This window comes from Heteronotia binoei, chromosome 5 (genome assembly GCF_032191835.1).
Source record: "Heteronotia binoei isolate CCM8104 ecotype False Entrance Well chromosome 5, APGP_CSIRO_Hbin_v1, whole genome shotgun sequence".
NCBI classification, from domain to species: Eukaryota; Metazoa; Chordata; class Lepidosauria; order Squamata; family Gekkonidae; genus Heteronotia; species Heteronotia binoei.
The window spans coordinates 103,990,053-104,006,672 of NC_083227.1; the positions used below are offsets into that span (position 1 = coordinate 103,990,053).

General features: G+C 39.9%; 1 protein-coding gene across 1 annotated transcript in view; it reads right to left on the reverse strand.

The window, feature by feature from the left end:
- Positions 1 to 3,030: 3,030 nt before the first annotated feature.
- The window catches only part of WDR82 (WD repeat domain 82), a 37,337-nt gene continuing 23,747 nt past the window's right edge, over positions 3,031 to 16,620 (reverse strand). Inside the window, exons 3-9 of the mRNA XM_060239973.1 lie at positions 14,720 to 14,786; positions 14,399 to 14,498; positions 13,373 to 13,489; positions 9,867 to 10,022; positions 9,424 to 9,493; positions 7,881 to 8,023; positions 3,031 to 7,132 (exon numbers count right to left, since the gene is read on the reverse strand). Of these exons, the coding sequence (XP_060095956.1) occupies positions 7,103 to 7,132; positions 7,881 to 8,023; positions 9,424 to 9,493; positions 9,867 to 10,022; positions 13,373 to 13,489; positions 14,399 to 14,498; positions 14,720 to 14,786 (683 nt within the window). The 3' untranslated portion in view covers positions 3,031 to 7,102. The remainder of the gene's footprint in view (positions 7,133 to 7,880; positions 8,024 to 9,423; positions 9,494 to 9,866; positions 10,023 to 13,372; positions 13,490 to 14,398; positions 14,499 to 14,719; positions 14,787 to 16,620) is intronic.

Below are 16,620 nucleotides of genomic sequence, written 5' to 3' on the forward strand. Positions count from 1 at the left end.
TGAAAAGGAAATATTTTGGATGTTTTTCCTTTCTCCATTATAGTGTATGAGATTTATTAGAGTGAATGGGCCCATAGGGTAAGAGTTAGTGTTAGGGTTAGAGTTCAGGACACACTTATGTTCCGGTGAAAATTGGGGTTTGGTTTAGGGTTGGGTAAGATGTATTTTTAATATCACACTGAATGTTATACTCTTGATGGGGAAAAATTTTGGATGTTTTTCCATTCTCCATTATAGCCTATGAGATTCATTAGAGTGAATGGGCCCATAGGGTAAGGGTTAGAGTTCAGGACACACTTATGTTCAGGTGAAAATTGGGGTTGGGTTTAGGGTTGGGTAAGATGTGTTTTTAATATCACACTGAATGGTATACTCTTGATGGGGAAAAATTTTGGATGTTTTTCCTTTATACATTATAGTCTATGAGATTCATTAGAGTGAATGGGCCCATAGGGTTACGTTTAGGGTTAGATATCAGGACACACTTATGTTCGGGTGAAAGTTGGGGTTGGGTTTAGGGTTGAGTAAGATGTATTTTTAATATCACATTGAATGGTATAGTCTTGATGGGGAATAATTTTGGATATTTTTCCGTTCTCCATTATAGCCTATGAGATTCATTAGAGAGAATGGGCCCATAGAGTTAGGGTTAGGTTTAGAGTTAAAGTTCAGGACACAGTTATGTTCCGGAGAAAATTGTGGTCTTTTTTAGGGTTGGGTAAGATGCATTTTTAATATCTCACTGAAGGGAATATTCTCGATGGGGAATAATTTTGGATGTTTTTCCATTCTCCATTATAGTCTATGAAATTCATTAGAGTGAATGGGTCCATAGGGTTAGGGTTAGAGTTCAGGACACACTTATGTTCAGGTTAATATTGGGGTTTGGTTTAGGGTTGGGAAAGATGTATTTTTCATATCACACTGAATGGTATACTCTTCATGGGGAAAAAATTTGGATTGGATTATAGTGAAAGGCAGCCCACGGCTATGGGGATGGAGTGCCTCCTGTGCTCCAAAGGACCGAAGCAATAAAACGGTCTCCATTAATCCGGCGTTTAAGGGTTAAGTAACCCTGAAGGGTAACTTAACCCTTAAAACGTTGGATCTAAGGAGAAAATTGTAATCCACTCCTTTGAGCGTTTTTGGCACACCCGGGAAAGGCAGCCCACCCCTGCGGTCTTGAGGGCCCTTCTGTGATGCCCACAATCGAAGGAATGCGACGGTCTGCAAAATGCTGTCATTTTCTGTGTTGAGTAATCCTGAAGGTTTCCTACTGAAAGGTATACTGTCGATAGGGAAACATTTTGAAAGTCTCTCCATTCTCCATTATACCCTATGAGATTCATGAGAGTGAATGGGCCCATAGGGTTAGGGTTTATGTCATTGATAGGTTTTGGTTAAAGATTGGGTTAGGTTTAGGTTTGGGTGAGAAGTACCTTTCATATCATAGTGAAAGGTATAATCTTGAGGGGGAGAATTTTTGGGATTTTTTCCCATTCTCTATTATAGCGTATGGTGTTCATTACAGTGAATGGGCTCATAGGGTTAGGGTTAGAGTTCAGGACACAGTTATGTTCGGGTTAGTATTGGGGTTTGGTTTAGGTTTGGGAAAGATGTATTTTTCATATCACACTGAATGGTATACTCTTCATGGGGGAAAAATTTGGATGTTCTTCCATTCTCCATTATAACCTATGGGAATCATTACAGTGAAAGGCAGGCCACGGGTACGGGGATGGAGTGCCTCCTGTGCTCCGAAGGACCGAAGCAATAAAACGGTCTCCAATAATCCGGCGTTTTAAGGGTTAAGTAACCCTGAAGTGTAACTTAACCCTTAAAACGTTGGATCTAAGGAGAAAATTGGAATCCACTCCTTTGAGCGTTTTTGGCACACCCGGAAAAGGCAGCCCACCCCTGCAGTCATGAGGGCCCTTCTGCGACACCCACGATAGAAGGAAAGCGACGTTACCCTGAAGGGTAACTTAACCCTTAAAACGTTGGATTGCAGGAGAAAATTGGAATCCACTGCTTAGAGCGTTTTTGGCACACCCGGGGAAACGCAGCCCATCCCTGCGGTCATGAGGGCCCTTCTGCCATGCCCACGATCGAAGCAATGCGACATTCTGCAAAATGCTGTCATTTTCTGTTGAGTAATCCTGAAAGTTTCGTACTGAAAGGTATACTGTCGATAGGGGAAAATTTTGAAAGTCTCTCCATTCTCCATTATAGCCTATGAGATTCATGAGAGTGAATGGGCCCATAGGGTTCGTGTTAGGGTTTGAGTCATATATATGTGTTGGTTAAAGATTGGGTTAAGTTTAGGTTTGGGTGAGAAGTACCTTTCATATCATAGTGAATGGTATAATCTTGAGGGTGATAATTTTGGGGGGGTTTTCCCATTCTCTTTTATAGCGTATGGTGTTCATTACAGTGAATGGGTGCATAGGGTTAGAGTTAGATTTCAGGACACACTTATGTTTGGGTTAAAATTGGGGTTTGGTTTAGGGTTGGGTGAGAAGTACCTTTCATATCATAGTGAAAGGTGTAATCTTGAGGGGAGAATTTTTGGGATTTTTTCACATACTCTATTATAGCGTATGGTGTTCATTACAGTGAATGGGCCCATAGGGTTAGGGTTAGAGTTCAGGACACACTTATGTTCGGGTTAAAATTGGGGTTTGGTTTAGGGTTGGGAAAGATGTACTTTTCATATCACAGTGAAAGGTATACTCATCATGGGGAAAAAATTTGGATGTTTTTCCATTCTCCATTATAACCTATGGGAATCATTACAGTGAAAGGCAGCCCACGGCTACAGGGATGGAGTGCCTCCTGTGCTCCGAAGGGCCGAAGCAATAAAACTTTGGTTTTAGAGTAGAGAGCCTCCTATAAGCTCTCTACCTACAGGAAATCCATTCCATCCACCCCCTTTAAGGAATATATTTAAAATGAGTACATCTTGGAATATAAAGCAAAATCCCAACCAAAGCTTTTCCCAGAAAAAAAATGAAAGACTTGACACAGACATTTTACTCCACTGCATGGTTAAGAGATTTCAATTTTATATAAAAGCAAGTTATACACACACATTTGAAAAAATTGCTAAGCATAAAAAGGAACAGCTAAGACAAAGTTAAATACTTTAATACCCCATTGATTTCAACAAGGTTAGGTAAGTTTAAATTTCTAAGTACTATGTTATTTATTGACTGTAGGAAATTAATAGGTCATAAGAACATTTGCTGTAATCTGAAAATAAGCTGTATTTTAAGCCTGATCACAGCTTCCGATATAGTCGTCTTTCCCCTCGACCTACTGATAAGTAGAGATAGGCACAGACCTTGTCACAAACCTAAATTTGTCATGAAAATTGCCAGTTTGTCAGTCAAGGGTTGTGCCATCGTGCTGCAACAAACCTCCATGATTTTTATGGGGTTTTTTTTGCAGTTCATATGGCAGACATGCTGGAGCCAATCAATTATCAAAGCAACAGGGTGGGATGGACTTCAGCAGACCTAGAAATACCAAGTTATCCTCCAAAACTTGACAGGCACTGGTTGTACCCAAGCTCACACACATCTGTCACTTTGCAGCAGGCAGAAAGGAAAGGGAACTGGAAGTCATTCCTCAAGTGTAAAAACAGTGGGATTGGGAGTGTTTGGTGCTTACTCAAGGCTCTGAGGCACCTGTCCTGTTCAAACCAAACAGAGGGGCTTAGCTACTGGGTTCCTTGGCTGAGGACCCACACTCCCCCTCAGTGGGATTTTTGAACACCTGCCCCTGACTGTGGCAGCATTTGGTGGACTCAGAGCTCTGAGGTGCCTCCAGCTTGCAGGAGTTCCATACAACACACTCCTGAACCTGTGGCTGTGATTTCCCCAGAGAGCACTTTCCTGAGGGCATCAGCTTGTAGGGGGAGGGCAGGCTGTAACTTGCTGTTCCTAAATCCAATCCTCACCAAACTGGGGAGGGCAGGTAGAGGAGAGGCAGTTGTAGACTGGCTGTGAATTTGGTGCCTCTAGCCTGCGGGGGCTGTTTTACCCCATCACCAATCTCACAAAATGAACTGGTTCGTGTAAGCAGGAAGGTTTGCAGTTGGTGACACCCCATGAACCAGAACGAACCTCCATTTTCCTGGTTTGTACTCATCACTACTGATAAACAATTCAGTAACTTGCTGAGCTCTCCCATCCTGGTACTGCAGAGTCCATATAACTTAATAAGTAGAATGAAATATATTTTAAGGGTTTCCAGTGCTTCATAAGACCTTGGAGACTGCTGACCTTACTCCCCTTCCTGCATTATATCTGAGTACGCTGTAATAGGAAGTCTAACAGTGCAAGACAAACACAATTTAATCTTATTTACAAATTATTTTCATTTACAACACAAAAATACTTATTTTTCCATATGACATTGCTGCTGCAACAACTTAACATCCTTTATATTTAGACAAGGTTATCCACTGAAATTTGCAACCAAGTCTTACATGTTTACTCAGAAGTCTGTTCATGTGCTTACTCCGAAGTAATCTGCATGGTGCTGCAGTCTCAGTTTACAAACCCAAAGAATTTCAGTTGTCAAAGACATTACTAGTAAAATTAGTTTAGTGGTCAGTTTTTCGAATGGCAGAAGCAAACTTCCTATAGTTTTTCTTACAAATCTGTGTTCAAGTGCATTTTGGAACCAGAATTGGGCATTCTCCTCCCACTCCCCAGGATTAGATGTCTTGGATGCCTTTTCAAAAGTAAAACCGGCTCTTGGTGTAAGAAACGAGCAGAAGGCTGCACATTAATAAAGTTCAATACAAGTTGATATTATAATAATAATATAGCAAACGCATTCAAGCTAAAGCCTGGAAAGCTGCTAATATTTATTCCTTTATACATTAAAGGCAAGAACAGTTACAGCTCACCATTTTTGCCTAGGATTGTTTGATCAACATGGGATCAGCTTATCTAGTGAGCTGGTAGAGTATTTATAATCTGTACACCCTACCATCAAGAAATGTTGAAGCCCATAAGAAAGATATTTTATGTTTCCAAAGTCCAAATAGCTTTGTGCATTGGAGGCCCTGCCTCATGTTCCAGATCTTCTTTAACTACAAATTTTATACAAAATTAGCAGTGCTCCATTACATCTAATACTGCAATTTATTTTTTGACTGAAAATGCAAGGCCTACTAAAGTATACTAGAGGCAATGTATAACTTAAAAGATGCATAGTCAGCCTTAGGTGCTCCTGCGTTTTCAAGCAATGCTTTCTTAAAGACATTTTTCACTTGGAAGTCAGATCTCAGCAAAAGATAAGCATATTTCATTTGTTTTACTCCAGATGAATAGCAGTCTACTTGAAATTGCTTTTTGCGCATGATAAGTTAAAAGGTGGTACAGCCAAAGTGATAAGGTGCTAACTGCCCACAGGCAAAAAATGCCACTTCAGCTTAAGGCAACACATTAAAATGAATTGCTCTGAGGATCTCAGCTAAAAACAATCCTGCTCCAGGTCCGGATGTTACATTCAACCATCTTGTCCTTTCTTCTGGACTTGGAATTAGTGTAGCGGAAGGCTGGAGGGAAGGAGCTAGGCAACTTGAGACAAAGCTGCTAAACTGGAGCTCCCTCCCTGGCAGGATCAGGGAACACTCAGCATACAATCTCTACAAAGCAAAAAACTGCTGAACCACTCTATATAATATTAAGCACAGAAATACAAGAGCAGAAAAGCAACTAGTCCAAAGAGATTCCCCATCTCCTCTCTCACCAAGCCTTAGAGACATATTCCTTATACTGGTTAATGCACAGAACTGTTTGGACAATGCAGTACAATGTATAAATAGTACCAGAAAAAATACTTCATTTATCCATAGCTTCTGCCTACAGGAACATGTGGAGAGCCAGGGTATAGCCAAAGAGGCATGGGCTCCTTCAGCAAATACTTGGATTCAATCAGCACAGAGGCCTGAAGGGGAATAAACTCTGCTACATCACAAAGTGTTAAAACTGTTCTTGGCTTGTACAGTAGTTCCCACTATGTCTTAATAAATCTGGTGAAACTGGCAACAGTATAATTAGCCCCAAAGTTATTAATCAGTATTAAAAGCAAATTTAATGACATTGCCGGTTGTCCTGGAAAGGAGACAATGTTTATTATAAGTTTTATCCTTCTATAAGAGGCAGCCAGGGAAGAAAGCAACATCAACTAGAAATTCTGCATTCAAATCTTGATGGGGGGGGGGGGGAGAACCAAGCTAACTTCAACTTCATGACAGAAGAAATCAACCTGCAGCAACAGTTAAACAGGAAGAAAGCTGCTTGAAAGACAGGTAAAGCTGCCAAGACTCATTCCACAATACTGATTTGGTCCAGGGTAACTTTTTAATAACTAAAAGTAAAAAATATGATCCCCCCAGCCCCTATTTACAAAAACGGCAAAAGGTTATACAGAAAGGAGGATACAAGGACAAAATTTCTAGTGAATCTATTTCAGAGCGATTTTTTTTACTTGAAAGACTCCTTTATTGCTTAGAATTGCCCACTGAAACACTTCAGGTGTCCTGTACATCTGAGATGATATTAAGGGCAAATGAAACAGAGCCTCTATTCTATGTAGTCTCTTGGGAGCTCAAAATTCATGGTAGCATCAGCACTAATCCCTTGATGCAGACACAGACTCCTTTCCATGAGGGCAGCCAAAGAAGTTTCTCCCAGAACCTCATAATGGATTAAAAGATTCAACAAGCCAAGGGTTCCAGGAGTTTGCAGCTGATGTATCAGTAGGGTTTCAACTGTGGCAACATTCAATCGGAATATGTTATAGTACCACCGCCAATTAGTTCAGCTCAAATAAGTTCTGCTATAGTTGAGATGCTAGCAAATTTTGAACCCTTGTTTTTGAGCCAGAGTGCACAGATGAAAAATTCCTTTTGAAGAAGAGCAACAAAGAGTCAGGTCTATAGTATAATACAGAGATGTTCTGTAGAAATGCATTCAGTCAAAGTAATGCAGTATCAATACTTTCATAGTGATCTTTGCAAGCATATTGCTGTCTACTGTCCACATGATGTAAAAACTGTCCAAAAGGAGTGATGAATCCAGAACTAGTCATCTATTGTTGGTAACCAAAAGGCCTGAAAGGAAAAAAAAGTGTATGGATGAAGCTAGCATTGTCTAGTATCTGCTACAATAACAATTTTTTTAAAAAAATCAGCTTTCCAAGCTAGCTCAAAACAGTATCCATAAATAATTGAAACATACAAGACAACTAGATACTCAGATCAGACAGAGAAAGGTGTTACAACTAGGAGAGGCAGATTTTTCATGACTGCTCTTTATTGTTTGATTTGCTGCAGTTTTCTGAATTACCCTATACATTATTTTATTCATTTTAACATTTAGTGTTGCCATTGCTTTTATGAACTCATTTTTATTGCTTTTATTCCTGTTATGTCCATCTTGCATTTTGGCTAGATCTCAATTGACATGATGGTTCTGTTCATTTTGGGAGAGGTTGTCCTAAAACTATTAGGAACCCAGGCTATAAAGATGAGGACCACTGGATTCTGCACCAACTGTAGCTTCTGAGTCTTCTTCAAGGGCAGCTCCAGCTGTGCACATTACAGTGATCAAGCCCAAAGTTACAGAAACATGATTCAGTGTGGCACGGTACACACTGTCCAGCAGGGAAGGAGCCACTACACAAAATACTGATGGAAAAAAAAACAGGCACTCGTAGTAACAATGGCAACCTGCCTTTCAAGAAGCAGCACTAAATAAGCCTCAAAACAGTATCATGCTGAATCTGACTCCTACCACCTCTTTGCAATGAAATAACAGGCCTCTTATGAAAGAGTCTATAAGAAGCATAGGTCTCCTTACCATGTTGGAACACGCACTCGCAAAAGTCATAAACTTGGGGTTAAACTGTAAGCAGGTAATGGGACCTGTATGTTTTCCATCCAGCACTGCTACCTTCATTCCACCCTCTGTATTCCAGACATGAATCTTCCCATCTTCAGACCCTGAAGAATGTATTATCCAATATCAGTATCAAACACCAATAGCTCCTGAACCAAACAGATCACATCAAATCAGGAGGAGACAGACTCTAGAACAGGGGTGTCAAACATGTGGCCTGGTGGGCCAGATCAGGTATCCAGAAGGTTCCTATCAGGCCTGCAAGGAACTCACTATCATCAGCTTCTTTCTCCCTCTCTTGCTTCCCTTCTGTGTCACAGCTTGCTTTGCCAGGCTCTCTCAATCACACAAGCACTACAGAGCAAAGCCTATATTTTCTCCATTGGCTGAGGTTTCTAGGCTCTATCAATCGCACAGTAGAGCTACTGAGCCAAGCCACTCTTTCTTCTATTGGCTGAGGATGCCCCCCTCCTTGCCCCCAGGGGAGGGAGAGAAAGAGGGAGAGTTTCCTTTGCCCAGTTCCCTCAATCGCAGGGAGAGATACAAAGCTTTTAAGAGCAATGAAGTTTTGTTCAAGGTCCAAGCTTTTTGCTGAGAGAGAGAGAGAGAGAGAATGAGTGTGTGTGTGTGTGTTTTGTTGGGCTGTTATAACAGGGTTCTCCTGGATGCAACTGGGGTTTCACTATATTCATGCCCTCGTGATCCATTTTTCTCGGTAGGAAAGCAACAGGTTAGTGAGGTGGATTAGGCTGTGTGTGTCCAGACCAAGTTTGCCCAGCACATTTCCTCTGTAGACTGGGGATTTTGAACTCTTCCCTGACTGTAGGCTGATACTGACCACTATACATTGCTGTCTCTCTATTCCTGCACTGCCTCATAGGAGTTGTAGTTATTTCTCTGGAGAAGACTATAGTTTTGTAGACAAACACATGGCCCTCAGTCTGTGACATGGTGTCTTCACATGTTCTTGACCAGCACATGAAGCAGTTTGTGTACAAGAGCTTACAATGCCCAGTCATTTCATGTTTTCTTTTGTGTCTTAGGGTCAAAGCACTAACCATGAGATTTCTGTAATGAATGTCAATAAATCAAAAGTAGGTTTGCAACTTACAGACGCACACCTGAACAGCATACTCAAGATTGCTACAGCAGAGATTGTCTCCAAATTTTGATGCCATAATTCAGAGCAAGAGGTGTCAGTTATCAGAGACTGCTAAATAAAGTGCTATTTAAAGCATGTTTTATTTCAAGTTTTAAAAAATCTTGGTGTTTGTCTATGTCCTTTATAAAGTTTATATCCCTACTACCTGGCACACATGGCCTGGCCTGACAAGATCTCATTTATCTCAAATCTGGTCCTCTTAACAAAAGAGTTCGACACCCCTGATCTAGAAGGTCTACAAGGGTCAAGTCCTGTTTTCTGTAGAAACTATTTTTCATGCAAGGAGTGGCAGTAAAACTAGTGTAACAACACACTCTGTAAGAGGAAATACAGGTCTCTTACCAATCATTACAAACTGAGAATCCGGGGTGAAGGAAGCCTCTAATGTGACAGCTTTACTGTTGTTGTATCCCTGCAAAAAGCAGTAAGATTAAAGGCTACAGAGGTGTGAAAAATGTCAACCCATGCCTGTAGCTAAGAAACAAGAAACCTCTAGATGACTTTCTTCTAAATGCCAGGATTAAAAAGAAGCCTTTCTAGGATCTGAAAATCTGACAGCAAAGTGTGTACATGCAGCACCTTAGAAATGGAACTTCAAGTTTATTAAAGCAAACTGATGTGCTAATATTAAGTGGTTAGCAAAAGTAGTACAGGTAAGTAAATATTTAGGCAGAATAAATGCATACACATGGCCAACAGAATCGATTAGTGTAACATGTTTCACTCTAAATTTGAGGAAAATGCAAAACAAACACAGAACAAAAAGTAAGGAACAGCAGGCTCACCGTAAACGTATTCTGCACAGCTCCTTTAAAGGCATCAATGAGTCGGATAAACCCTCCATTGGTTGATATAAGAAAGAGCTTGCCATCATTGCTGAACTTCAAACCAGTCCATTCACAAGTTCGATCATACTGCATCTTAAAAGTAGCAAATGGACCCTAAAGGGGAAAGGAAATTTATCAATTAAGAACATGCCACACAATCCTTCAGGTCACTCTATATAAAAGTCAGTGTCTACAAAGTACTTGTGCTTCCTGAGAAATTCAGTTGCCTAGGCTGAGTGCAGAGAGGATGCAGACGTAATCCATGAACCTTTCAGGGTCTGGTGAAAACCTATGTTTAGCGAGAACTTGACAGAAAAATTCAGAATCAATAGCTGAGAACAGCCATAAGTGTTTTCATGTGTAACAGCAACTTATATGCTTGTGAAAGGAGTCCTATATCAAACAAGAGGTGGTTTTAATTAACCAAAGCATTTATGAAGGTCTTTTCTTACATGAACTGTCAGAAAAAGAATGTGCATAAAGAAATATGGATTAAATTTATCTAAAGTAAACTGCTTGTTGGAAGAGGCACCAGAATTATTAGGGAGTGCAGAACATGGCCTTAACCCTTCTATGTTCAGAAGATTCTGTTTCAAGCAGATGTTTTCCATTTTCACAAGAGACGGATTCAAAAGACCCAGTGATCATCTCTTTAAAAATAACTGGCATATTTTCCTTTAAACTGGCCATTCAGTTCATGAGGCTCTAAAATATTTTCAAGAGGAAGAAACTAATAAGAAAACTCAAATCACTCAAGGTCCTACATTGAATACTAGAGGTATGCATTCAGCACAAATTGAGCAAAAAAATACTTGAAAAATACTGTCACAGTATTTTTTCTAGTATTTTTAAAGCTGCTTTTAAATTGGAGCTGCATTTTGGCTATCCAAATGGCAAGTCTCAAAAATCCCCAAAATATTCACTGGATAGCCAAACTTAAAAGGCATTTTAAAAGATCATGGTCCCTTTAAATGCCTACTCCAAGCTATGCAGGCTCTGTGGTGAGTGAACTTTGAAGCCATTTAAAGGGCTGCAGTCTTTTTAAATGCCTTTGGAGTTTACTTGCCACAGAGTCACAGAACTTGGAGAAGACATTTAAAGGGACTACAATCCCTTTAAATGCCTTTTCCCCCTTCCATTGGAAACAATGGAGGATGGGGGTACCTTCTTCTGGGGTCCACAGAATTGGACTCCCTAGCCCAAACTTTAAAAGACTTGGGGTGCTTTTTGAGGAGAGGCACCAGCAGCTATGCTGCAAATTTGATGCCTCTCCCCCCAAAAAACAGCCTCCCTACAAAACCCCACACTGATTCTCCATTATACTCTATAGCAGGGGTGGCCAAACCTGCTTAAAATAAGAGCCACACAGAATAAATGCCAGATGTCTGAGAGCCGCAAGACATGAAAATCAGATGTTTGAGAGTCAGAAAGAAGGAAGGAAGAAAGGAAGGAAAATAAATGGGGAGGTGGAGGGAGGAGAGGTGGAAAGAAAGCAACTTTTTAATGCATTCGCCAAGCTGGCCAACAGGATGGTGGGGGCTTTGAGAGCCACGCAATATGTGTGAAAGAGTCACATGTGGCTCCTGAGCCACAGTTTGGCCACACCTGCCCTATAGAGTATAATAGTACCCATAGATTATAATGGAGCTGAAAAATTCAGGTTCCCAGAATATTTACTGAATCATCATACCATACCAGTTTTGGATTTGGAAATATTGGGAAATGCAATTTTTTTTTATTCAATATACCCGAACCTGAAAAATACTGAGGGCGAGGGGGTTTGCACACTCTTGGTGACCACTTGACAGCACAGAACAGCTGGATACTCACTATCTCTTGGAAGGCATCATACAAATATTTTAATTTTATTACTCACTTCCACAGTAAATAACCATACATTGACATGAGATCAGGGGAAGCAACTTCATCTAAGCAAGCACTACAATTTATTATTCTGAACTGGAGATGAAGGCATAGGCTAGGAAAATCTCATCACATGCGAGAGAGAGAGAGAGAGAACGAGAACGAGCACAGATGTGCCAGGGGAAATACTTCATCTTAGCAAGCACTAAAATTTCTTATGTTGAACTGGAGAGATGAAGACACCTAGACCAGGAAAATCTCATCACATGTGTGTGTGTGTGTGTGTGTGTGCGCACACATGCTCCAGCCCAGGATTGGGGTTGAGGAAGGATGCCAGGTAACTGTAGTTACAAATTAGGTTAGGAATCTAATTACTCTTATTTCTTAGAATCTGCACCCTGTACCCATTCAAGAGATGCTGACAGCAATAGTAAAATACAGCTTTTGTTTGCTTAAGGAACAAGAGGACTTACTGATTCCTACCCATGCAACTTGCTTCTCTCGTGTTACCAAATATTCCTGTTTGGTGCTTCTACTAGCATCAAACAGGTGGAAGAGGTGTGATCCAGGAGGTGGTAGTGACTACTAGAGGAAAAAACAAACCCCAAAGCTCTTAAGAGAGATAGAAAGCAGTGAAGGATTCCCTGTAGAAAACGTTGGGTTTCCCTAGGCCTAGGCACAATACCCACCCACCCCACCTCTGCATGTGGTGGTATCTCTCTCTGGTTCACTGCAGGTGTGAAGAGAGAGCAACCCAGGAAAGACTATGGCAGAATTACTACAAACAAAATAGAAAAACAAAAAGGCAAATAAGGTAAAATAAAATGTTTACAGTCACTATTACACATTAAACTAACCTGTGAATGTTCTGTCCGACTCTTAGGGATTAGTTATAATCTAAACAAATGATCCAGTGGTGCCTGCTAGTTATATTTTATGACACATATTTACATTTTTACATGATTTACATTTATAAGCTACCTCTCCAAAGAATGCGCTGAAGGCAGCTCATAAAGTAAAACCTGATAAAAAGCACAGAACTGTATATAGTTAAAGTTAACAAACTATTAAACCCAGCCATTAAACACTCAGGAGACGATAATGACGATCAAAACAATCTTCAGGCTAGAAGGGCACTGTGAAAACAACTTAAGAAAACCAAATCTCTCAGTCAAAAGCCTGTGATTTCAAGAAATGTTTTGCTTTGGTGCGTAAAAAGACACTAAGGCAGTTCCCCCAGGCCATCACTGAAAAAGTCCCATCTCTTGGTTGCCACCATTTCACCTGTACAGACAAGGAAACGTGAAGAATAGCATGCAGGACTACATTGATCTTGAATTGATCCAGCTAAGCATGTTCTATATTTCTAAGCAAGAATGAATACCAAAATCAGTCACCATAGGTCAATTATGGCCAAACTTGAAGGTATTTTATGCGTTCTTACTGTATAAGAGTAACAAAATCTATGGGACAAGGAATTCTGGGGTTTTATTTAAAGGAAATTATGCAAGGATAAAGTCAGACCCACTCTACTATAGGAAAAATATTTCCAGTTTCTTTCGGGATTCTACATAACCCAAAGGCTGTTGAGTGTCACACACCTTGTCAAAAGAGCGAAGATCATAAAGTTTCACCATTTCAGAATTGACACCAGCTGCAAAAATCAGACCCTCTGGATCAAATGAGCACACAGGCTTTCCCTGAGGATGCATCAAACCCTTAAAATTCAGAAAGGAAAAAAACCAAAGGAATTATTCCACATTATTTGTTGATATCACTATCATTTTACTCCTCAAAGAGACAGGCATTGTCACAGAAAGCTGTCTGCCAGAGTCACTTAGTGGTTTGGTTCAGTGACAGATCAGGCCGAAGGCAAAATCAGGAAAACAGCATTCTTTATTCAAATCATGCATGCATGAGGTCAGACCGAGGGCTCATGCCCAAAGGTCAAGTCTGAACAACGGTACAAGGAAGCACACGAGCTTTTATAGCTTGCATTGGTCATACATTGTTCAGGATAATACATCATACAGGAATAGGGTGGAGACCCACACTTGATTGGTGCACCTCCGGCACTTGGTACATGCTTTCCATACATGGCCTTTACCTTTTGTATTCACAACATCTTTAACCACATCATTTCCCATGTAGATGAAGCTAACCATTTCCCGTTTCCTCTGATGTTTTAAGCCCAACCACACAACTTCCCGTGGAAAGCATCTTTATGTTAGCAAGTGTCACTGCCTCACATATTTAAGCGTCTCCAGGAATTTCTTCCAGGTTGCTATATACTTCTAAATTCCATTTCAGCTAGCTCTTGGCAAGCAGCAAAGCATAGCTACCCACAAAGCTACTTCCACTTTACTGTAGGCCACAGCTTCAGCTCTCTTTTGCAAGCAGATAGACAGATTTCACATCACACACTCTTTAAATTCCTTCTCTGCTTTCCCCCTGGCTTTTGTTGTCTCAATCAATTTTCCTTAATCAATTCTTCTGGTCACTAAATTCAGCCTGCCACAGCATGAAAAGTCTGTAACTAGTGCAACCTGCCACTGCCATCTTTCAGTGGATCCAAGAACTACACTCTATTTCACAGCATACCTCACTGATGAAAAAGGAGATCTTACCTGGCAATTAGGAGAACGAAGATCCCAAAGTCTTATAGTTTTATCAAGTGACCCAGAAATAAAGGTATCATCTACTGGAGACATGGACAGAGCAACAACTCTGAAACAGAGATAACATGTTTCAAGAGCATAAAATAAATATGCAAGCAACTGGAGTAACGATACTTTCCTTTTATTCCTACAGACTCAAGAAAGGGTCAAAAATTAGAAAAAAAGAATGTAAGGGGTAAACAAAATTTACTATTGCTCAGTTTTGTCAACCACTGTCTTATTTATCTCTTCCTGTTTGTATAGCACCAAGATTATTGCTACTAATCTTACCTTTTGTTGTGTCCTGGGAAGTATCTGATATATTTATTGTCATGCAGGGAGAGGTATCTGATCGTATCTGCAAGAAAATATCAATAGGCTAAGTACTATCATATAGCAATACTGCATCATGAGGTACTAACTGTTTATGGCAGAAAGAAAGACAGTGAGTGTTTTTAACACATGTTTCCTTGGCCATAAAAAATGAAGCCAAGAAATACAATCTCTTGGTATAGTTTTAGAAAAACCAGACTTAACTGACCTCCAGCTAATAACCCAGCACAAGAATGATTCAGGTTTCAAGTCTATTCTTACTGGCTTAAAAACAATCTGTTAAGAGCCTAGCTTCAGAAGCATAGCTGTGATACAGTGCAGCAGCACTGTTACCCTAAACTGACGCAGAAACTATTCCTATTCAACAACTGCCATAACAAAAACTAGCTATTCTGGGATATCCAGAGACTTAGACTCTGTATCAAGCTCTCAGGCTCAGAACTGTAACATTTCTGGAAATTTTAAAGCCAGGTGAAAAAACCAATGATATAGGGAAAACTGAAATACATGTTCCTATCAAACCTAAATTTATTTTTACTGATTAAATTATGCATTTTAGGACTCAGCATACAAATTTATGCTATATGGGAAATTTATAGAACTTAAAAAGTATCAATGTCTTCATTTTCTATAAGAAAAATTGCAGGTACACTCAACCTTGAGAAATAGTTGTAGACTGCTGCACCCCATGCTACTGTAGCATGCATCTTAATTTTTGCCATTTGATAGGTAGCAAAAAGCAAAGGGAGAAGAGAGAAAGTGTATTATTTGGACAAAAAACTCTCTCACAGTCTCAACACATAGGCCTACCAGCATATTTGGGTATTGTTAAACTTCACATCACTGAAAACAGGGATTTTAAAAATCCAGGTGCCAGCTTGTCAGGACACCTAGAAATTTAATTGTGGTGCCTAGTATTAGCAAACATATAGTCATTAAAATGCAAAACTCTGAAAACTAGGGAAAAGTCTAGCTTCTAAAATTTGGCTCTGAGAACCAAATAATTGCCATGGCCTAATTTTATTGTGTCTAATCACTGCATACATTATAGCATTTGACTGTTGACAAAATTTACAATTAAATAAAAACAATCCTGAAAAATATTACATATATCTACAGTATACATAAGAATGATTTAATATTGTAGATTCTTACATAAAATTTGTCATACTTACATGAGTAAATGTTTTCATTTCATGTATTCCAAGGGGGGGGGAGGTCTTTTTCAGCGTTCTTCTAATATCCCAATTTTCCCATCAAAAAACCACACCCAAAACCTAAGGGATGGGTTAAAGGCCTGGGGAAAAAGCATCCCCCCCCTCCCGTCCCTGGGCCAGACTTATTCATCACAATAAGCTCCAATTTAGATGAGATGTGCTTGCTGATATGTTTGTGCTTCTTTCTTCCCTTTCCTCCCTCATACAGAGTATAATTAAAGATCTTGGTTCGAAACAAACTTCAGGTATGTGTGACATTCAAATTCAGGAGCCAGGGAGGAATCTATCTTTACTCCTCACAATACAGGCTTTGATACCTGGATTAAACCATGGTTTTATAAACTAGGCTCACAGCGAACAGAAATAATTTCAATACACCTAAACTACCTGAATTTGTATGTCACTGGAAATTCTTAACTTCACTTTGGAAGGGTGATGGCAGTGAGCACAGTTACCTGTGTTCATGTCTATTTTGGCTTAATCGGAACCTGCTGTAACATCTAAAAGCAACCAGTATCTGGTTTTAAAGTTATAAATAATCAATGAAAGCAAATGTTCTAAAAACAAACTATATAGGACCGTTTATATGCAAACTGAATACACTGCAACCAATCTGGAAGATTTTATCATGGCATTTTTGTA